Source organism: Nomascus leucogenys, chromosome 10 (genome assembly GCF_006542625.1).
Source record: "Nomascus leucogenys isolate Asia chromosome 10, Asia_NLE_v1, whole genome shotgun sequence".
Taxonomy (NCBI): domain Eukaryota; kingdom Metazoa; phylum Chordata; class Mammalia; order Primates; family Hylobatidae; genus Nomascus; species Nomascus leucogenys.
The window spans coordinates 46,317,833-46,340,957 of record NC_044390.1 but is presented as its reverse complement, the minus strand read 5'-3'; the positions used below and the strand labels follow the sequence as shown (position 1 = coordinate 46,340,957).

Genomic DNA, 23,125 nt, shown 5'->3' with positions numbered 1-23,125 from the left:
CCTACTGCTCAGGACCAAGCCTAGGTGAGAGGAGAGGGCAATCAACCTCTTTGGTTCAAAAAAAAAAAAAAAGAAACATGTATATATCTTTCCCCACCCCTGGTAATGACTTAAGATTGGGAAAGAGGAAGAGAGTATTGAGAGAAGAGAGTGTTGTCAGAACAGACACCCACATCACTGAGGAAATGTAAACTCTCCAATCAGACCCAGGCACCGCCATCTGAAATAGGAACGGTGTGAGCCCATCCATGTCTTAAGTGGGTGCAGATACCGTGGGTCTAAGCACTGGCGTCTACCATTTTAGACTGCTGAATCAAAGCGCTGGTTGAAACTGACAACTATCTAGACACAGGCTACATCCTACCTGCTGAAGGCATCAGGTTTTTCTTTTCTTTTTTTTTCTTTTTAATTTCAGACGTTGTGTGCAAAGCCTAGGTTTCAAATAAGCAGTAATTATCTCCTATTACTTAGTGCTGATCAACAGCACCTCTACGTCTAATTGCCAACCTGCCCTAATCATGTTGACTATTCTTGCTTTAGCCAGAGACAGAAGGACCAAATTTTATAAATTCCACTTTATTGTCATTATTCCATTAAATGATTAGGGGATGTGGCCTTGCCCTTGCTTTCAAATGCCTCTAGCCCTGATGGTTTCTGGATTATTTAACAAATCTGCACATTTTCTTGCAGGTAAGTGACACTCCCTGTGCTAGTCGGTCTATCTGGACTTGCCTTTGTCTGTTCGTGGTCCTCGGTGGTTATCTGCAGCTTGTTAATCGTGTAAAGTCAAGAGAAGAATGTATACACATATGTGTGTTGAATAAATAATTACTATTGGCATAGGTATGTGTATACACACGGCGCACCAATCTACAGTATATATAGCAGAGAATCAGAGGCTAAAAATATTACCCCATATGTTCCACTATTAGTCATGGATTGCAAAGGCTTAGTAACTTGAGCAGGAGAGAAAACTCCCTCAAAGTCATAAATCCTGAGTGACAACTGCTGGTGGATGACAGATCCCTTCACCTGTGGACAACCTGGCTGGGGGTGGGGGGCTGTTCCACCAGCTCACCTGAGCGTGTAGAGGTGGGTCCTGCAGTGGTCTCGTGGGTATTACTGCTTGTGTCTGATTGTCCTGTATTTTGTAACACTTTAGAAGAATACAGAAAAGTGCAGTAATTCTCTTTCTCCATAGTATTTAAGCAGAAATATTGCTAGTTTAATATTGTGTCAGGTCTTCCTATTAACCAGGAGCAGATGACAGTAAAATTTCAGTGAATAGCACCTTGACATCTACAACTTAAAAATGGTGATTGAAGCAAAATATGTAAACGTGTACGGGGTGATCGTGTGCTTTGGAACAGAGTATTGTTGAAGTCATTAGAAGATATATTAAGGTGTTCCTGGTAATGAAGGCATGTAAGTTATAATAATTGTAGCTTTCTGAATAAGTGTCAAACTATATCTTTAAGTGTGCTGTATGCTGAGTTACAAGTTAGGTCATTTATGAATGGAATGTAAAATAATACTAAAAATGCTTCAATAACTTATCTTGGTATTGCTAATAAAAAAAAAAAGCTGTGAAACATTAGTGCAGTTTGGAGTCATTATGTTAATTCATTCTGCAACACCCTCCTCACCCCCTGACATTCTTCTCTCTGTTGGAAGCCTCAACAGGACATTCAGGGAATGCCATTTACCCTGATTCTTGGGCTGTTTGCCTGGGCAGATCTTTGCATTTTTCTATCCACCCTTAGGTGGGCCCTGTGACAATTCATAAACATGCAAGTGGAAAAGGACCTTCCAATTTGGGTGGATGACTGTGGCGGGTCGGGGAGAGCCAGGCGACACGGGCCCGTTTCTCTGTACAAGTGACTTTTAGGTGTCTAGACCCCACAACTGCCCATGGGAACTGTGGCTGGGGTGGTGGGGGTGGGGGGGGTACTTGGGCACGGAGTATGCTGGCCATCATGCCCCATCCCAGATGTGGAAACGCTGACACCTAGCCTCCCTGCAGCAAATCTGAACATGTTATTTTCGTCCTGTGAAGAGGTAGTTTGTAATGAAGAGACTCAGCATTTGTGGAGGGGGAAATCTTTATGTTCTGCTGACCTTTTTGGGCTGTACCTGTGTTTGCTGTAACAGGCTTTTGCCTGTTCTTCCACTTTGCCTCTTGGTGGGGAGAGAGTGTGGGAAGGATCGATTTTGCTTTTTGCTTGTGTTGCTTGGTTTTGTGGTCCGTGAGCTGGACTTTAGGGTCCTGCCATTTTAACGGTGTTTCCAAGCTTCTTTGCTTGGGCGTGTTTTGTAAATTTCTAAATTCAGTGACCATCCCTGCCCCCTTGTCTAACTGATCCTTTTGGGGGACTGGGGGTACGACACAATCTCAAGCCCCAAGTCCGTTCTTCACAACCCCAAATAAATAAAGTGTCCTCTGTGTAACAAGGGAACAGAAACCCAGAAATGCTCATTGAACAACCCTGGCCTCCGCAACAGGACAATTGCATCACCCTAGCTGGTTGAAACATTTCTTCTGGTATTTCTCATAAAACCTTTTCAAGTGACTCTGACTCCAAAGACCACAGTATGGCATTAGGTTGTGTCTTATTTTAGGAAAGAGGTAAAAAGTGAGAGATTCGGAGTCTGAGAAGACGTGATAAAAGCTTCAAAGAGAAAATGTTGATTGTGAAGAAGGTTGTCAGATTTCCTGGTGGTCAGTGCCCGCGACTGTTGCCTGATTCCCTTCATATGAAGCTGGGAGCACATACCATAGGTTCCTATGGAAATTGTGATGGATCCCTAAATGCCTAGCAAAGGTAAAGTGAATGACCCTAACCTCCAGGCCCCAGGTCTGTGTGGCCACATTTAGGCAGGGCCAGTTTCCACTGCCAGTGTATATAGGCCAAGCCTTCACAAGAAGTAGGGCCCCAGGAGAGGTTTTTCTTTATTTGCAATGTCCCCTGAGTCTGAGGACCTGCCCCAAGGGGAATGGGGTGCACATCGAGGGAAAATTCCTCCAAGCCTTTTTGTTGGGGCTTCTGTCCAGGGCTGAGCACACTGTTTCTGGCATTGCCGGTCATGTACACCCTGCTGCCCACTTCCTGCAAACCTGGGGCACCATAGCACCTGTGGGTTTTGCCAGTCCTCCTGGGATGGGGCCCAGAGGGGTACAGATGGTGTGTGGGGGGCTGGGCTTTGGAGGCAGAGGGAGTGCAAAGCCAGTGAGGGAGAGGCTGCTGAAGGGAACGGATCTTCCCAGCCCCTTGCCTTGACAGCCTGGAAGGCTCCCTGGAGCCTTGCATTCAGGCGTCTGCTGTTCTCTCTTCCTTTCCACAGGGGCCCAATCCCCCTAACGGGATCTCCAAGCTGGAAGACTCGGAAGCATTTCCGTTTCTAAAGCAGGGGGTATTTCCTGAGTTGCTCCCTGGTGGAAATTTCTCAAGCTTAGAGGAGGCCTTTGTGGATTCTCATTCTCCTATTTTTATGAAGCCAGCTCCGTCCTGCTCCCCATCTTCTCATTTCAGGGCACTCATGCCATACACTCCCCCTGCTTCCCATCCACATCCTCCTCATCACCCCCATCCCTGGGTAACAACTTCCTTCTCACCAGTTGCGCGTTCTTGGGAATATCCCGTCTTCTGCCTGCTGGGGAGCTGGGTGGATTCAGTTCTGTGGAATGAGCCAATTTCATTTCACAACTCAGCAAGGGGGTCAGGAATTCTGTTTCCTGTGTGTTCCTTCCCCCTAAGCCACCTTCCATCCCCAAGTGGGATTATAACAAGCCCACCTTCCCCGTATACCACCATCCATCCCCACATGAGAATATGACAAGCCCACCTCCCCCATAAACCATCATCCATCCCTACGTGGATATATAACAAGCCCACCTCCCCTGTAAACCACCATCCATCCCCACGTGGGATTATAACAAGCCTACATTCCCTCAAGTCATCACCCATCCCCACATGGGATTATAACAAGCGCATGTCCCCTGTAAACCGCCATCCATCCCCGTGTGGAAATATAACAAGCCCACCTTGCCCCAAGCCACCACCCATCCACATGTGGGATTATAACAAGCCTCACCTGTTTGAATTCAGACCTGGAGCAAACATAAACATCATCCATTGGATCTACCCTCAGCCTGAGACCTGGACCCTTCCTAACATGAACACCCTGGTCTGGATAAGAAACCGTCCCCCCGCCCGCCCCATTGTATATGGAGCAGAGTTCCAAGGAGACATCTGTGACTTAAGATGAGAGAGGCCAAGGAAGGGCAGAGTGCCTTGCAGTAAGAGAGTCTTCAGATCCGCTTTTCTATTTACACATGTTCGGAAGTGTGTTTGCTTTGATGAGACTGTAGATATTCTGGTTGGAGAAAAAGAATCTAAATGTTGGGAGATGATTATTCCATAAGTATAGTCACTTTTTCTCAAAGAAACTTCCCGATGATTAAATTACATCCCCAAATCGGCAGCAGCGCATTGGCAATATTGCCTCTGCGTAAGCAGATTCTGCCTCTGGAGCAAGGGATGCGCATTTTCAAGGTTAAAGTTGGGGAACTCTGCACAGCTATTTCATTAGCAAAAATAGCCATTTGTGCATCCAGACATTGGCTGGCTTCACGAGGGGTTTGTCTTTCATGTTCTTTGTGGAGTTGTCCAGACACACCCATCTAATGGTAACTCACTGCTTACAAGGTTAAGTTTTCTTTTTGAACTTCTGTTGTTGTCAAATTAACATAATATGCTCTCAATTATCCACATAAAAGGAGAAAGGCAACCAAGCGGGGAAAGCAAATTTGCAATTAATTTACCAAATTATTGCTCTTTTTATATGATGGACAAGTTGCTTTTTTCTTGAGTCAAGGGATTTGTCTGTCCTGGGAAGAGGGCTGGGGTTGACCATCAGGACAGGCCACTCCAGGGTGTGCCCTGCACCTGGGGAAGGGCTGAAGGTGGTTTTGCTGGGGTGCACAGTGATCCCAGTGGATAATTAGGGACTCACACTAGGATTAGCTCTTTCTTGTCAAGTAGAGGGGTCGTTAGTCCTCTCAATCCCCTAAGACTTCCTTGGTGACCTAGTTGGGGTCTCCCTAGAGCAGATCCTGAGGTAAGGACCTGGATGCAGGCAGTAGATGTGGGAGGTGACCCAGGAAGCACGAGTGAGGGAGCAGGGAAGGGAGACAGAGAAGGCAGGTAAATCAACAAGCACAGGTGCACTCATGAGAGGGTCAGTACTGCAGGACCATGGGGGCTCAGCACTTTTGGGGGTCCTCTAAGGTACTGTATGGAGCTCCCCTTGGAACAGTCTCTTCAAGGATTGAAGGAGCGGGGGTATTTACACACCAGCTCTGCCTCTCCCAGCAGCTGAGGGTCCCTCCAGCCCACCTGATGGCCAACCATTCTTCCCATAGTGAGAGAAAGCCCTCAGGCAGAAAGAAGCAAGGGCCCATTGGTATTGCCAGATAATCAGATAATCAGAAGGGAAGGAATGAGAAACCAACAGCATCTGCTTCAAGTGAGAACACCCTCCTGGGTACCCTGTAGAAAGTCGCAGACCTACCAGAGCCACGGATGAGAACAGATGTGCAGGTCATGGCTCTTGTGGGGAGGGAAGCACATGGCCTCTCAGCTTAGGGGCCGGGTTACTGGAGGAAGGACTGGCAGGCTGGTCTGGGGGTCAACAGACCAAGCAATCATGTTCCAAGGAGCTTAGACAACTCACATGCCCTCTTTGGGCACCATTTTCCTCTCAGCCAAAGGAGGGAGCGTTCCAGATGTCTGCTGCAGACCCTCCTAGGTCTTAAACTCTATAGTCTCCACCACCCTTTGCCAGTCCTCACTTTTCAGATGACTCCTCCGGACCCTGTCAGTCCTGGAGTCCCCTGGAGTCCCCATACCAGTAGGGCCTCTGGGGTGTGTTCTGGTTTCCCACAAGCTAAAGAGCATGCGGGCTTTCTATCTGGGCAAGGCCATCTGCCATTCCAGTGCACGGGCATATGAAACTTGCCTTATCCTGAAGATATTTCTATTAAATTAGAAGATGACCATTGAGGATTTTCTCTTTTAATTCTGGAAGTCTGTCAAAATAGAAAAAGAAAAGAAAAGAAAGGAGATAATGAAACTGGATTTTCAGCTCATGGAAGTGCAAGAAAAACCTGATTATATGACTTTTTTCTCTCTTTTTCAACCTGTTGAGCTCACCGTTGAGCTTGAGAAGACTGTATTTTCTATGATGATCAGGTTGTCTTCGAGCACTTTACAAATGCTAATGTGTGAATCCAGGGAGTCCCTTTTGGCTATAAGTGCCTCCTGCTCCCTTTCAGTACACGTACCCATCACACTTAGAGGGTGGGAACCCAGGCACCAAGAGACGCAGGCTCAGGCTCTCATCTTGCACTCACAGGGCACGGAAGCAGTTCACGTTCACTTCCTTCTGTGCCTGTGACCGTTCCACTTTTCCAATGAGAATTCCCTTGGTCACTCAAAATCACTCTGGGCTTGCAGGCCCGGGTAGTCTAGAACAGTACGCTCTATCTCTGCATGGGAAACCCTCAAGTCCTTGGCTTTTTGCTTTCAAATGGACATCTTGTCATAGGCATTTCTTAATCCAATTACCTCAGTATTATCATCCACCAAATGAGACACTCATGTATCCCTTAAGAAAATAAAGTGAATATGAAGAACTTGGAGGTTGTCGAGTCACCTTCATTTCAATTATTTTAGGCTTTCTGCAGCCATGTAGGCTCCAGGCAGAGCTTCGATGAAGACCCAGAACCCACTAAAACCCTGCCAAGTGGCTGGAGAATCTGGGCAGGTTATTATGAATCATGGCACCCCACCCTCATCCTTGCCAATTTGTACTCACTGCTGGAAGGCCTCTTTCTGGATGGCCCATCTGGGATTCTTCCCATCCCTGAGGTGAACGCATCTGGAGGTCTGTTGGGGAACCCATGTGATAATTCAACAAGCCCATTCCTGTGATGGACAGACACACCCCCATTGGCTCCAACTGAGCTGTTTTCACTGTTTTGTAGTGGTAAAAGGTATTTACCATTAGGAAACTTTTAAAAATCATCTCTCGTGGCCAATCGGTGGCCCAGATTCTTGTATCAGTGGTTTTTGGTTTACATTAAGACTTTGGGCTCTAGAACTGTCCTTTCTAAATGATACCCAGTAATTTAATTTTAAATCACAAAGGGAATTTTCTTGAGGCCTTTGAGGTAAATGCCCCTGCAAAGTGAATGATCCCCTCTAATTTGCACAGGTTAAACACCTGGATGTCATGTTGGGGTGGTTTTGTGAAGTCCCCAGTTTTCTTTCGTGACAGTGGGTTTTGCAACAGGAGCTGTTGTGTGAGGTGGGTGATGGGACTGGGATTTGCCAGGCAGGCTGACCTCGCATCCCAGAAGACACAGGAGGGAGAGGCGCTGGGCGTGACGGATGCTCCAGTGGTGGGAAGAGGGATTCCTAAGGGTCCCTTCCCCAGCCTGACAACCCCTGCGGATGAGCCCAAGGACAGGCTGGGGCCCACAGGCCTGGAACCTCCAGATGGACACACACAATTCCCACCATGTCAAGGTGCCTCTGGGGTGGAACAGTGGGGAGGCCTAGCCCCAGGGGCCTGGGATGGGGGGGCCAAGGGAGAGGGAGAGTGTCACAGAGGACCGGAGGGCTAAGGGGACCAGAAAACAAGAGAGGGGTGAATGGCCGAAAGGAAGAGACATGCATGAAGATAGAGGGAGAGAAGTGCAAATGCAGTACAAAGAGAAGAAGGAGGAGGATTAAAGACAAACTGGAGACCTGGGAAGATAAAATTAGATGAAAGAGTCGGGTGTGTTGGCTACTCAGGAGGCTGAGGCGGGAGGATCACTCGAGCCCAGGAGGTGGAGGCCAGACTGGGCAACACAGCAAGATCTAAAAAAAGAACAAAGGAAAGGAGAAGGTAAGAAAGAAAACAAGTAAGAAGAAAACAGAAGAGAAATGGTGGAGGTTGCATCTGGAGGAGAGGAAAGAGCGGAATAAATGGGTAAAGAGGAGAGAGAGAGAGAGAGAGAGACAGAGAGAGAGAGAGAGAGAAGGCCAGCAGAAATGAAAGGAAATGATGCTGGCAGGGAAACTTTTCCAAAGCCTCCTGGGGCTGTAGGTGCCCAGGCTGATGGGATGGGCCATCCCACTGCTGGTGGTCCTGGTGGTCAGGCTGGGGAGAAGGATGCTCAGTGGCTGTGGGTAGGGATGTTGGGGAGGCTTCGAGGGTCAGGGAGATCCCCAAGTGCAGCCCCTGGTGCTCGGGCTGGAGCTCCAGCAGCACCTCCTCCCGCTTGCTCCACTCCCACCGCCAGTTTCAGGAGGAAATGCTGCATCTTAATCAGAATTATTTACAAGATAATGGTCCATTGTTTGCACTGAGACAGATGTTGTCTGTGGGAACTTTGTGTTTTATGCTCTTTTCCCTGCTCTGCCTTCACTGGGTGCAGATGGGATGTAAGTAATGTGAGTTATAACTCCAAGGATTGGAAACCGGGAGACGCTCCACTCCTGCCTGGGCTCGGCGGGGCCACAGAGCTGGGCTGGCACTGGGTGGGCAGGGGTGGAGAACAGCCACTGTGGCTGCAGGGCTGTGATTAAGAAGGTCTTATTTCCTAGAGGGGCGGGTCCATGCCATTGCCTTGTCCGGGAAGAACTCTGATTAAGATGCACTTCTGTTTGTTGCATTGAGAGGTCACCGCTGACATCTCAAACAAGGGTGGCCATCTGGTCCTCTTTTTGCCAAAAGGAAAGCTCAGCCCCTCTGGGGTGGGGATTGTGTAGACTCCCTTCCTTTTTTTTTTTTTTTTTTTTTAAACTTATCAGAGAGCTTCCTCTTGGTCTTCTGGGGTCATTTAGGAAGGCAGATCTGGGCTTGTGACTCCCTGACCTCCTTCTTCAAGGGTGAGGTCGGCTGAGTGAATGACGGCCCCATCTACTTACCTGGGGAGAGAGCATGTTGCAGAGGAGGAAGGATGGGGTGATCTGGGGAGACTTGGCCTGCTACGGGACTTGTTCCGAGCCTTGCCCCGGTGTGGGCCCACCCTCCTGTGAAGCCCCCAGGCCAGCCAGGCTTTCAGCACTTCTGGACCCCAGCCACTTCTGCGTAACCAGATACCCTATGTCATTATCAGAACCCACTTTATGAATGAGGAAACTGAGGCTAAGAGATGCTAGGCACCTTGCCCACAGTCTTTTTTCTTTTTCTTTTTAAAATTTTTTTCATGTTTATATCATTGCATGTGGTGAAGTTTGGACTTTTAGTGTACCCATCACTTGAATAATGAACGCTGTACACAACAGGTGATTTTTCAACCCTCACCCCCTCCCATGTCCCCACCTTCTGTCATCTCCAATGCCTGCTGTCCACTCTTGCTGTCATTTGCTACTCTTCTAGTGCCTCAGGTCATGACCTTCCCACTCCAGGGGGCCCCTCTGAGCCTCAGCTTGGCCAGCTGAACACCAGGTGTGAGGATAGCTGTTGCAGAGTCTGGGAGGGGAATTCCCTGACACACACACCTCCAATGCCAAGCACCGAACCTGATAGCCCATCTTATAGATGACATCAATCAGTGCAATCAGTGTCATCAACCGCATCACACCAGTCCTCCAAGACACAGCATTTATAACGTCAGGCCGTGACCACCAACAAACAGAAAACACAAAGTAATAAAATATCCCAGGTCACTCTTGGATGCTAAAATCAAGCAATCGTGGAATAAAGAAAGTCACTTTCAGGGCAACTATGTAAAATCAGTCCTGGCCTTTGGGCAGCCTAGAGGAGAACTCAGTCGGCCATGGCTCCTAACCCTGCCCCACACCCTGAGTGTCTATGAGGGGTCACCCAGAAATCAGTTACCACTGAGACGTTTTGTTCCATTCAAAAACCAGCCATGTGGGGGCATCCTGGGTCTGGGGCAGATGACTGCTTCCCCAAAATATCTCCATGCCCAGGGAACGGCTCCCTTTATCCCAGCAGCAGGATCTGGTCCTCCAAACTCACCCACTAACCTTCCAAGGAAGGTTGTAAATAATAAAGATTTCCTCTGTGGCAAGTCCTGTTCTAAGCTCCATACAGATGAGAGTGCAAATTAACTTCTTACATTTCATCCTCATGAAAACCCGAGGATGTGGATGGAGTATATATTATTCTCATTTTAAATATGGGGAAACTGACGCACCAAGCAGCATCTTGTCACACCTAAGATCACTCAGCATGTAAACGATGGGGCTGAGATTCAGAGCTGAACAATGGAGGTCCCTGGGAGTGGCCTCTCTGGGCAGTGGGGGGATCTCTGCCTGTGGCCTCTCTGGACAGTGGAAGTCCCTGTATGTGGCCTCACTGGACAGTGGAGGTTCCTGGGAGTGGCCCCTCTGGACAGTGGAGGTCCCTGTGTGTGGCCTTTCCGGACAGTGGAGGTCCCCGCATGTGGCCTCTCTGGGTAGTGGGGGTCCCTGCACGTGGCCTCTCTGGGTAGTGTGGGTCCCTGCACGTGGCCTCTTCAGGTAGTGGAAGTCCCCAGAAGTGGCTTCTCCAGGTAGTGCGGGTCCCCGCGTATGGCCTCTTCGGGTAGTGGAAGTCCCTGCATGTGGCCTTTCCATGCAGTGGAGGTGCCTGTGTGTGGCCTCTCTGGGTAGTGGTGGTCCCCGCGTGTGGCCTCTCCGGGTAGTGGCGGTTCCTGGGAGTGGCTTCTCTGGGCGGTGGAGGTCCCTGGGAGTGGCCACTCAGCTGCCTCACCTTGCGGGTGCTTTTCTGTGCCTTTAATACACATTCGAGATGCATCAAACATAAAGAAACCAACTAACAGTACATAACAACAGCCAGTTCCTGCCAGCCCACCAGGCTCATGTCAGGAGAGAATGGGGCATTTCTGAGCCACGATTCTGCGATTAGGCAATCCTAACCTGAGACAGAGCCTGGGGAGCACGGTCCTGGAGCACGCAGGCGGCGCACTGGGTAGGGACCAGGTACTTGGGTTGTGATCAGAGTGGCTTTGAACTTGCCACGTGACCCTGAGCAGATCTCCTCCTGTCCCCTCAGTGTCCTCACCTCTCCATAAGTGACAAAGTCACAGTGATAACCCTGAGTCCTTCCATGTCACAGTCTGTGAATCAGTTCTTTTTAGGGCTATATTTATTCAGTCATTTTCCAGCCTCAGGGAAAAAAAGCAAAAACCTGTCATCTCCCTCCTCCCCCCGCAGCGAGAGGGTCCCGAGGAAACCTGACCCCCACCTTCCAATTGTTCCTTGAGGTCTAGGTCTGAGGGAGCATAGAGAGTGGGTGGCCCAGGGCTCCAGCTGCCCCTCCCTGCCCCCAACCGCGACAGCAGCGGAGGTCAGACCAGGATAATATTTATCAACCTTATTCTCATTGTTCCGGACTCTGACCAAAACCCGGCGTCACTGGAGATCCCAGATTATGTCTTTTGAGGTCCCACAGAGCCGCTTCACGTGTGCCCAATTACCTCTGTCAGGCAGGGGGAAGGAGGTCCCCCTCGGTGGGTGGGATCTGAACTTGAGCTTCCAGAGGTCGATGGCTGGGATCTTAGGCCTTTGAGGCTGTCACTCCCCGATAGCCAGACCTTTTCTGTTAAAACTGTTTAAATTACAAACCAGTAATAAAAGGATCATATGTGTTTCCCACAGAACAGGTTCTTTAGGGCTATTATGATAATTAAAAACATATGGTGCCTGTGCCAGTCTGAAGGAAACCGCAGATGTACAAATTAGGTATTATATAAGGGTTTTCTGCCTTTGCCCTTTTAGAAACGTCAGGCTGGAGAAGTTTAAAGAGATAAAAATGGCAATTGTGCAGACAGTAGTTAGCATTTTGGTTTTAAAATCATTAAATACATAAACCCATTTTTTTTTTTAGACTTCATAGGAATAAACAGCTCCTGATATGTGAAGAAGGTGAGGAAAGTACCCAGAGGTAGGGAGTTTCCGGGGGAAGAGGCATCATTTTCCACCTCACGAGACCTTGGATACCATGAAATCTTTTCCATTTTCTATGACATTGCTCTGCACAAAGAGGATTATATTTATTAAATATTGAATTATGTTAAAATTGAATTGATGGGAGCAAAGATGAGGATTTCTTTACATTAAACTTTTTACTTTTTAAAAGGCAAAGATGCAAGTATTGATTAGTCTAGAAATAGTCATTTGTTTTAATTTAAAATATGCAATTGATTTTGAGGTGATAAACACTGCTAAAAAAAAAAAAAAAAAAAAAAAAGACTCAGGAGGATTTCTATGACTCCCTGTCAATGGTTTTCCAAGGCAGACATACAGGTCCAATCTGCTGAGCTTTTCATTGGAAAGGGATGTCAGCCTGGCTGGGGACACTGGCAGTGCCCAGCCATGCTCTGGTGCAGCCGAAATGACAGGCCCTTAGTCCTGGCACAGTGGGACCCCGGTGATGAAGGCAAAGATTTAGGGCTTTGTCATTGCATGTCTGGTACAGAAAAACAACTGGGCTGCTCTGAAGGGGAGGGATGGGCGGGCAGGTCACAGGACCATGGTCTTCACCAGCCCTGCCCCTTGGGGCCCCTGCTCTTACTGCTCCTCCTGAAAATAGGTTGGGCCCTTCCTGAGACAATCCACCTAGAACTAGGATGGTCTTGCCTCATCCTGCATCTTTTCCTTGATGTGATGAGCTGGTAGCTGCATAAGGAAGTTAAATGGAGAACTAAATGATGAATCCATAGGAATCAATGAGCAGAGAGGACGCACCACATATCCAGAAGCAAAGCCCCTGGAGCGCTCAGATAACCAGAATTTTTCTAAGCTTAGTGTGCAATTGTTGAAATCCCTAATAATGAGTAGAGATGAATTTTGTTCAACATATTTTTTTGTGTTGAGGTATATATCACGTAATAAATTGTATGAGACCCTGGTGAGGTTGGAAGACTCGACGGCCATTCCTTGATCATCCTAGCTAGAGGGAAGTCTGGGCTACCCTGGAGATACATCCGTTTTTTGAAATGGGCTCTGCAGCCATGTTCTTGGGGCAGCTGTTTGGTTTCTCTCTTCCTCCATTCTCCTTTGCCACACCTTCTTGATGGTACAAGAGGTCTGTCATCCTCCTATGCTCTTTCCTGTGGGGGCTATGATGGGACCTACCCCGCCGCTCTGTCTCTGGGTTCGGTGAGGAAGCCAGCCTCCTCAGGGAACTTGAGATGGAATCGAAGCCAGAGAAGCGTCTTTTTTTTGAGACAGAGTTTGCTCTGTCACCCAGTCTGGAGTGCAGTGGCATGATCTCCACTCACTGCAACTTCCGTCTCCTGGGTTCAAGTGATTCTCTTGCCTTCATCTCTGCAGTAGCTGGGATTGCAGGCATGCGCCACCACGCCTGGCTAATTTTTGTGTTTTTTTTAGTAGAGACGGGGTTTCACCATGTTGGCCAGGCTGGTCTCAAACACCTGGCCTCAAGTGATCCACCCACCTCGGCCTCCTAAAGAGCTGGGATTACAGAGCCACTGCGCCTGGCCCAGAGAAGCATTCTTGAACCCTCTTTCCACAACACAGCAAATAGCCCCGGGGGCTGTGGATAGCAGTGGTTCTTAGCTAGGGGCAATTTTCTCCCCTGGGGGACACTTAGCAATGTCTGGAGATGTTGGGGAGGGGAGTGCTTCTGGCATCCAGGGGCCAGAGATGCTGCTAAATGCCTACAATGCACAGGACAGCCCCTACCACAATTATCTAGCCCCAAATACCAGTATCAATAGTGCCAAGGTTGAGATACCTTGGTGCACAGAGGGGAGAACCAGGCCTCTCAGTGAAACTCTGAGTTGGGCTCATGGTGACAAGGCAAGTGGCATGCCCTGCCATGCAGCTCACACCACGGCATTTGGCGTGCCCCCTGGACACCCTCCCTCCACACCCTGTCACCTTCAGACCTCAGGCCTTGATGAAAAACTTTGTAGGAAGCCGGGTGGGCTGGAAGGCAGAAACTTCGAGTGGAGTAACCGGGCACATTCCTCCCAACTCAAACTGGCACGTGGGGTACGGAGAGGGTGGCAGGTGCAGAGGCAGCCGGGAGCCAGCCTTTTCTTCTCCCCGTGAGTGATAGCAAGCCCATGTTTTTATTGTGCACGTAGATATTACCACTTTAACTTTCACGGAGGTAAAATAACACCTTGTCACTCAGCGCAAGTACCAATCACAAAATGAATTAATTGTAATAACCGTTGTCAACAGAACAAAGGACTTGTTGCTTTCCTAAGCAGATTTCAGCGCCACTGAGAGCTATATACAAACGTTCCCATTGGACAGGCTGGCGGAAAACAGTCAGAATATAATTGTATCTGTCTATCTCTTTACTTTGTTTTTAAGGGTGAAGGAATCGAGTTAAAAACCTATATTTTAAGCATATCAATAAATATACCCCTTTTTGTGTTGGTGACGTCTCCTCAAAAAACATGGAGTCTCTAATAAATTGGCCATGAAAATAGCGTTCGCTGCTGATAGCACCTAGAAGGGCCAGCTGTAGGGGCTGCCTGTTGACTTCAAGTCATGGAGGGAATATGCCCAATTACTCCCCCATAAAACACCCTCTTATTTCTGGGAGTTATCAAAACACATCTGTGGATAGGTGGTCAGCTGCCCCCCAGCTCCTCAAAGGAAGACAAGTGGGCCTCATGCAGGGCCTCTGGAGTGTCTAACTGCCCCCAAGTCGACACAAGCAGGCTTGTTTGCAGTCAGTCTCTTTACAGTTACATTTTATCCCCTTTTTTTTGGTTCTAGCTTTTTCACATCTTAGCACATTTTCCTCTTTAAGAAGTGCTGTGGGTACTCTTCTGACAAAAAGGTGGTTCCTGGGAGAGGGGGTGGGCTTCAGTGGGCTGGGTCGCTCAAAAGTCTAGTTCAAGCTATGTCCCCAGTAGAGGTGAGGCCATTCTACTGGGGGTCTTTGAGGCTTGAGAGGGACCAAAAGGCAGAGGGTGGCTTTTGCAGGTCTGCTCAGGACTTCAATGAAATAGAAAGTTGGGAATCTCCCAGAGAACTCCAAGGCAAGTGTGTCTGACACACAGGCTAAGTAGGAGTCAAGATGCCCAAAGCCCTCTTCAGTGAAGATCATGAGTGATTGTGCCCCCTTCACTGAACAAAGAGGTAAGGCAACCTGGGAAGCTTTCTCTGCTTTCATGCCATGGCAGCAAAGCAGAGAAAGTAACTTGGAAGATGCGGAGGGATAGAACCACTCTTTGCAGTCCATGCCCCCTTCTTGGCGCTGGCCCTACATGTTTCTCATTTCTTCCAGGCCCACTTCCTCCTCCTGCTTCTCTGTGACCTTTGGCCAGTGTGATCCCAACATCCGGCTTCCTCCCAGGGTCTCAGGCCCTTCCCACCACAGGCATGAGTCTCCCCGACTGCATCTCTGATGCCTTGTTAGGCAGCCTGCTTTATTTTTAGGGCTCACTGAGGCCTACATTGGGCCCTCCATGATGAGATGAAAGATTCTTAGGCTATCGGAGATAGAAGTCATCATAGAGGTCACATTTGGTAGGGAGGTTGGAGAAAGGACTTGCCCTTGGTTGTAGAAGCAGGGACAAGGTGTGGGCCTGTTTTCACGCATCCAAATTGATCCCTCTGAGTGCTGTCACTCTGCATCCAAGCAAGGAAGGTGTTTGTGTGGCTGTCCCTGCAGCTTTGGTGCACCTTTTCCTGCAGACGGACTGGCCACTTGGAAACATGGGTAAGAGGTGGGCATCTTGGTTTAATGCAGCCCTAACTCTCATGGGCTATGCCTTTGGATTTGTGTAGTCATCTCTAGCTAGGACCAGGTACTACTTGCAGAAAAAGTACTGAAAGAGCCCTTTTCTGGAAAAGGAACTCTCGCTACTGCTTTCTGAGGCTGGTCTCTGTGTGCAGCCTCCTACGGGAAGGCAGGCTCACCCCTCGCACTTTCATGGGAGAGGGGTGTTCATCACACTAAGGTCCCAGGCCCCTGTCCTAAGAGCAAAATGTGAAGTGGGGGCACCCAAGGGGGGCAGCTGTGGGATGTGAAGAGAGGAGGGGCAGGGGGCAGACACCACCCCTCCCATCCAGAGCCTTGCTCTGTTGGCCTCCTGAAGATGATCTTGCTGGCCCAGGTGGCCACCACCATCTATTGCAGCAAGAGGAGCGAGACCAAGGGAGTAGCGACATCTATGCTTGCTCAGTCATCCAGCAAATATTTCCTGATGGTTCCTGTCACCAGGTCCTTTTCTAGGTACCAGAGACCCAGTGGTCCAGAAAGGAGGCAAAAACTCCTACCTGCCTTCAGGGAGCTCACAATCTAGAGGGCGGTGGGCGAATGGAATAACTGGTAGGTTAGATGGTGAGAAGGGTATGGAAAAAAATAAGGCAAATCAGGAGTTAGGGAGTGCCAGGGGTGCTGCTACTTTCCAGAGGTGGACAGAGACAAGGCCTGTGCAGTGACACTGAGGAATTTGAAGGAGGCCAGTGCATTCCTCGGAGGATGTGGGGCGCACACTTGGGTGAGGCCCCGAGGACAGCAGCATGTACAGTTCAGAGAACTTTGGAGAGAGAATATGTAGAATAGGGGAAGGGATGGGTCACAGAAATAGTCCAGGCCTTGTGGCCACAAGAACGACTCCAGCAGAGGCCAGCTTCATGGGGTGTGCAACCCATGCAGTCCCTTAAGCCCTACACTGAGAAGGGCTCTGCACGTGGTATAAGGGTCAACTGTGCCCACATTGGAATTCTTAATGATGTTTGAGCCAAGGGTCCTGCATTTTTCTTTTGCAGTGGGTCCCACAAATGCCATAGCACTTCTGACGGGAAGGAAAACCTCTGCAGGGCGTGAGACGATTTGGAGTGAGCTGCCTGCTGGGTGTGGGGGACCCATGGGTGGGAAGGTAGGAGGCCGAGAAGGAGGCTGTTGTGGTGACTGAGCCTAGGATGGAGCTCCTTGCTCCGGTGTCAGTGGCGATGCAGATAAGACACTCTGCTCCGAGCCTGCATCTGCCACTCTGTCTCCTTCTCCCATCGTTCCTCCATCTCCACTGCTATCTCAAGCCCCACCTGGGTCCTCCTTCTCCAGAGCCCCACCCCTGTCCTTGACATCTTGGGAGCCCCAGTTTCATGGTTGAACTTCAATCTTTTTCCTCTGTCTTCTTTATTGACTTCTTTCTGACCTCCTGGGGAATTGACAGCTGCCCGGAAGCTGCAGATGGGCTGTGCTCTTCTACGCTAGTGGCTCTCATGTCTGACACTGTGGGCTGGACAGCCAGGTTCTGTTCCTGGTCATGGGGTTCCGCTGCCATGCACCATCCATACACTCTGCCTCACTTCCCTCTGCGGCCCACAGTGTCCAGTCCCAGGGGGCTGGGTGCTCACAGTGAGGCTTGTAGAGTTTTCTTCCTGCAAATCCACCTGGTCCACGTGGGGACTGGAGGCTTTCTTGTCCTGGGCAATGCTTTCAGCAACTCAGCCATCTTCCAAGGGGAATAGTCAGACAAGAGGTTCCGGCCTTCCCTGGAGTTACGTGTCTCTTTAGGGAGGTGCACTGCAAGCCGGCACATCCCTTCCTCAGTTTCCCTGGGTCACATGCTCCTCACAGTTGTACTTTAAATACTCTTTTGCCTGGTTTGATTTGTTTGGGATTTGAAGTCTGGTTTTTGTTGTTGTTCTTTTGTTTCTTAAACACCTTGATAGGCTTTGCAAAGAGCATCTTGAAAAATAGCTTTTTGATTTGAATAAGAAATGAAAGCAAAAGTCACCAACTCTTCAATGATTATTTATTGTGTGTGTTTTTTTCTCTTTCATTTTAATACCCCAGCTCTTTAATACCAAAATATCACACATAGAAGAAAGCTTTAAAAAATTAGATGGGGGTGGAGTGGCGGTTGTGGCGTAAATTTGCTTCGTGGTTAAGGCCTTATATGCCAAGTTTTAGTCTGAATTACATATTTACAGCTGAGTTATAAACCCCCAAAAAACAGGATTTATCATGGAAATAGTGACACAACTTCAGCCAGCCTGGTGTTCTTGGGGGTTGGGGTAATATACTGTGCAGAGAAATCAGTTCGTTAGTTAGTTATAAACAAAGGACAGAGATAGTAAATTAGAGTAGGTATTTCAGCAGTTTTCTGTGTATTTACGACACCAAGATATGCAGCTGCATTTTATTCCTTGAGATAGTATTTAAGTATTTCAGATTTAAAGCGCGTTTTTAGATATGGCCGTGGTACATTTTTAGCCTGGGTCATTCTAGTTCTTCTGTAGTTTTATTCGTGGTATTTTCTTCTTTCTCTGTTGCTCATTAGAAAAATGTTAAAAATCCATTTTCGTCTGATTAATAATAAAGCTGATCACATGTAACCTAATTTTCATTCAGTGCTGCCCCTGTCTGTGGAGTCATATACAAAGTGACCTTTGAATCGCCAGTGGACTCATAAAGTACAATAAGCACCATTGTCCTGTCAAAAATTGAAGATGTTTTACATCATTACAAAATTTAATGTTCCATCTTTTCAAATGCACTACTTTTCAAAGGCCACATTCCAATTGAAGCTCATTAAAATCAGACTCAAGTTTCCTGTGGTGGGGATGAAGAGAGTTTCGCAGGCAATGGGAGGAAAATGAATCACTCTTTTAAAACAGATATGGTTACATATTAGTTTTGAAAGGTACAGAGACGGCAGAGCCTCTGCTGCCGGCAACAGTGCGGCTTTTGTGCTGATAAATCCAATAACTGCCTCCTGGTTCTTTTTACTTCACCCACCCTGTATCCTATTTACTTGCGAATAAATCAGCTCTCTAAATAAAATTGTTGTTTTAAAGTTCAGAGGTGGAATCTGAAGGGGTTTCTGGAGAGACGCTGTAAAATCGGCCCGGCAATTTCAGATTAAAGAAAAAAATGTTCCTCTGACTCAGAGACCTGATATTATAGAAACCTGGTCACTAGAGAGGGTTTCCTAGTTCCTGGGGGAGGTTGGCCCACTAAGTGCAGTGTTTTAACTAAGAGCCGGCTCAGTCGCCCACTGGGGATGGGCCACAGTAGGGACCCTGGAATTCTGAGCCCAGGCGTAATGCCTGCCTTGGCAAAGCAAACATCCGCAGGTCTTCCTGTTCCAATTCTTTTTTGGTTGTTATGCTGGACATCTTGGCTTTTTCTTGGCCTCATCTGAACACGGATACTCTGGCCTGGTCTCTATGTAAGTTTTTCTGGCTGGTGCTTGGGTTATACGACATGAGGAATGAGCTCCCCTCACATTGGGCACGGCTCATGCAATAGAATTGTTTAGGTCCAGTTATTTGCAGAATACTAACGTGCATCTTTTGAGCTCTTGAAATACTGGCCTCTTCAAGAAACATCTAGGTTGGAAAGCTGTTCACTTTACAGAGCAGGAAGGACAACTTGAGGCCCGACACTGCTCACCGTAGGCTTAACCCTCAGCTCCACTTACCAGGCCATGGGGCTTTCATGGGCCATTTATCAGGCATTGGGATTTAGTCAAAAGAGAGTTATCCAGGTTCTGGGCAGGCTCATTTGTACCTTAGGGGACCACTTCAGAGTACAAGCTTTGGCACCCACTGGAATTGAGTTTGTGGCCCAGTTCTGCTGCTGGAGGCTGTGACCTTGGTCAGGCTGCTTAGCTTTTCTGGGCTCCAGATTCCTCATAGAAATAATAATAGTATCTACCTGACATAACTATATAAGATTATGCATGTAAAGTCTTTAACCCTGTTTCTAGGACTTAGTTATTGATCATTAACTGTCAGTTACAGGCTAGTTGTTCTTTTAGTTATAGCTAGAAAATCACTATCTATGTTTTATCTTTGGAGTGTAAGAGAGTTTAGAGAGCTGAAACAAGAAGAAGAAAAGTGGCTTGCCCCTGATCAAATGACTAATGGGCTTTCCATGACAGCTATAGAAGTTAGCTACTGCCATGTCACAAACTTAGTGGTTAAAACAATAGCAATTTATGTTTTCTTACAGGTCCTTGGGTCAGCTGGGTGATTCTGCTGATCCTGGCTAGGCTCAACTGATCTTCACTGGACTTCCTCATGATTCTATGGGTGGCTAGGTCAGCTGGAGGATGGCTGGTCTAGGATGGCTTTGGCTGGGGTTCCTTAGTTCTGTTCTGTGTGGTCTCTCATCTCCAGCAGGTTAGCCTGGGCTCATTTTCATGATGGAGGCTCTTCCAAGAGAGCAAATGGAAACACAGAGGCACTTCTGCCCAATTCTGCTTGCATAGTTACCATCAATCATCCCACTGGCCACAGTCACACGGCCACACCCAGAGTCAGTGTGGGAGGAACCTAGCAGAGGGCATGGATGAAGGAGGCATGAGTCTTGTAGGTACTAATGCAATCAATCTCTTTCTGTCCCCACATCCCCACGGGGCACATTGAGTGGTATGGACAGTGATGCGGCAGGGTGAATCCAGTATCTCAGAAGACATTTTAATTCCTTCAGTCTCAGGACAGCACTCTGGTGAGATGTTCCATCATGTTTTTCTGGTATGTTCTGAGGTCTTTCCTACAACCACCTGCTTTACCACCACTGAACCCATTCTTCCCACAAGCAAAACTTCCTTTCTTCTTTCTGCTGGTAGACTCTTTTTAAGAAAGCTGTCTTGAAAGATTGTATGGCTTTTTCACAATGTCCTAGTTCCAAAGGCCCGTGGCTGGGATTGAGCAGATGCAGTTGCTGAGTCTGAAAGCCTCCTTCTCCCTGTCACCCCTTGCTGGCCCCCTCCCTCATCTTCCTGGTCCTCTCCTGCTCTCCTGCCCTCAGGGGATCCATGTTCACCCAGTGGTTCTGGGATTGGCAATGCACCTGAGCTGTCCCAATGACCAACATTGGATCCAGGCCACAGAGAGCCCCGGGCTGGGGACCCCTTCCCTGCTGTACCCTACTCGGAGTTCTAGGTCCCCCTTATGCTTTCTGGTTTTCACTACAGGGAAGGGCCCATGCTGAAGAGACCTACAGTCTTGCAGTGAGTTTCTCAAATGCTCCTCCTGCCCTTGATGGATGGGAAATGGTGTCTTTCAAGGCACTGGCATTCAGAGTCTGACCCTAGTAGGTGTGGGTGTACTCAGGACAACTGTGGTCAGGTGCCTAAGAAGCCAAGATTAGTGAGGCACACCTCCACATGCAAAAGCAGGGGCTCTGTCTGTGGAGTGGGGTACCTGTGTGTTTCTGCGGGCATGCCAGGGAGGGTATGCCGCAGCAGTGCTAGGAACAAGACTCCCCCAGCCCCTCCTCCAAAGGAGGCTGAGGAGCTGCTGTGTCTCGGCCAATGGATGCTCTGGCCCGGACGTCATCCAAGCCCTCTGGGTTCAGGCTCCTATGATCCTGTGTGGAGCTGCAGAAACAATAGGAGCTCGAGGAAATTCCAGCTCATCCTATCCTTTTCTTCCTCCCCCTGGGGCCCCTTTCTCACCAGGGTCTCCACAGTGGTCAGAGCAACTCCAGCTCCTGGCTGCTTGGAACTCTCCCTGCTGTTGACCCCACTGACATCCTCCATGGATCAGATGGGGGCAGCAGAGACTGTGTCCACAGGAAGTGGACAGCTGTGGCTGCAGGTGGCCCCAGCATTTTCCAAGACCTGAAGGAGCCCATCAGTCCTCTTTCGATCTGGAAGTGATTTTCCTAGAAGAATTGGGTATTAGCTTCTGGAATTATGAGCAGGAAAAGCTTGCTTTAGAAACTCCAGAATCTGGTATTCCATCTGAATTTAGAAAAGCAGACCTGATGAAATTCACTATGTAAGTAAAACTACTTATTTAGAAAAAGAAATAATAGTCAACTAGTGAGTTTAACTAACTTCTCCTGCCTCTAAATTTATAATGGAAAGTTAGAGTTGCTGGAGACGGTGGCTCCCGCCTATAATCCCAGCACTTTGAGAGGCAAGGCGGGAGAATCACTTGAGGTCAGGAGTTTGAGACCAGTCTGGCCAACACAGTGAAACTCTTACTATACTAAAAATACAAAAATTAGCTGGGCATGGTGGTGGGCGCCTGTAGTCCCAGCTACTCAGGTGGCTGAGGCAGAAGAATCACTTGAACCCGGGAGGTCGAGGTTGCAGTGAGCTGAGATTGTGCCACTGCATTCCAGCCTAGGTAACAGAGCCAGGGTCCATCTCAAAAACAAAAAAAAAAAAAAAGAAAGTTATAGTTGCTTGTGGTGGTTGAAGATTTGGCTTTGAGGACTGGAAACAGCTCTTGCAGGGGACAGAGAGAGGCCGAGATCAGCTGATGGCTATGTCCTTTCTTAGGAGGGCTTTCTGGATGTCTGTGGCTGGAACCAGGACAGTAAAGAAAAGAAGGAGTGGGCCGGTGCAGTGGTTCGCCCCTGTAATCCCAGCACTTTGGGAGGCCGAGGTGGGTGGATCACGAGGTCAGGAGTTCAAGACCAGCCTGGCCAACATGGTGAAACCCCATCTCTACTAAAAATGCAAAAATTAGCTGGGCATGCTGGCGCACCTATTATCCCAGCTACTCGGGAAGCTGAGGCAGGAGAATCGCTTGAACCCAGAAGGCAGAGGTTGCAGTAAGCTGAGATCGCACCACTGTACTCCAGCCTGGTGACAGACCTAGAGCGAGACTCCTCTGTGTAAAAAAAAAAAAAAAAAAAGACGGAATTATGACCAAGAGTAAGGAAGACACTGAATGTCGCAGGATTCCCAGTGGAATCCTCTGAGGGACAAAAGAGAGGTGAGGGCCCATGGTCCTGCTTCCCCAGAGGTGAGGCAGCTTTTGGCTATGTTGTTGGTAGCAAAGACTCACTTTCAGCTCTGGAAGCTTTGGCTGGCAGCTGGGAAAACAATGCAATCTGGAAGTTCAGGGAGACCGAGGCAGTGACACACAATGGGCAGACATGCACCAAAGGGAGGAGGCCAAAGCTCTATAGGGTGCCTACTGCCAAGGGAGCCTGTGGGGGTGATTCTGCTGCTCACACAATTGAAAACAATTCTCTACATGCTGCAGCTTCCAATTCTCTACACAGCTGATGTCCTGGCTTCTCTTCCTAGTTTTTTTTTTTTTTCTTTTTTTTTTCAGACAGGGTCTAACTCTCTCACCCAGGTGCAAGTGACCAGTGGTGTGATCATAGCTCATAGCTCACTGCAGCATCA

The 23,125-nt window shown here is 48.5% G+C and overlaps 1 protein-coding gene across 13 annotated transcripts in view; it reads left to right on the top strand.

Moving 5' to 3' along the window:
* ZNF536 (zinc finger protein 536) overlaps positions 1-23,125 on the top strand; it is a 487,537-nt gene that overhangs the window by 334,034 nt on the left and 130,378 nt on the right. For 3 of the 13 annotated variants that reach the window (XM_030820278.1, XM_030820275.1, XM_030820279.1), the window contains one exon: positions 691-1,597. The exons of the other annotated variants lie outside the window; for them this stretch is intronic. In XM_030820278.1, the coding sequence (XP_030676138.1) occupies positions 691-698 (8 nt within the window). In that variant the 3' untranslated portion in view covers positions 699-1,597. Of the gene's footprint in view, positions 1-690; positions 1,598-23,125 lie in introns of those variants that run through there. 13 annotated transcript variants of the gene reach the window in all.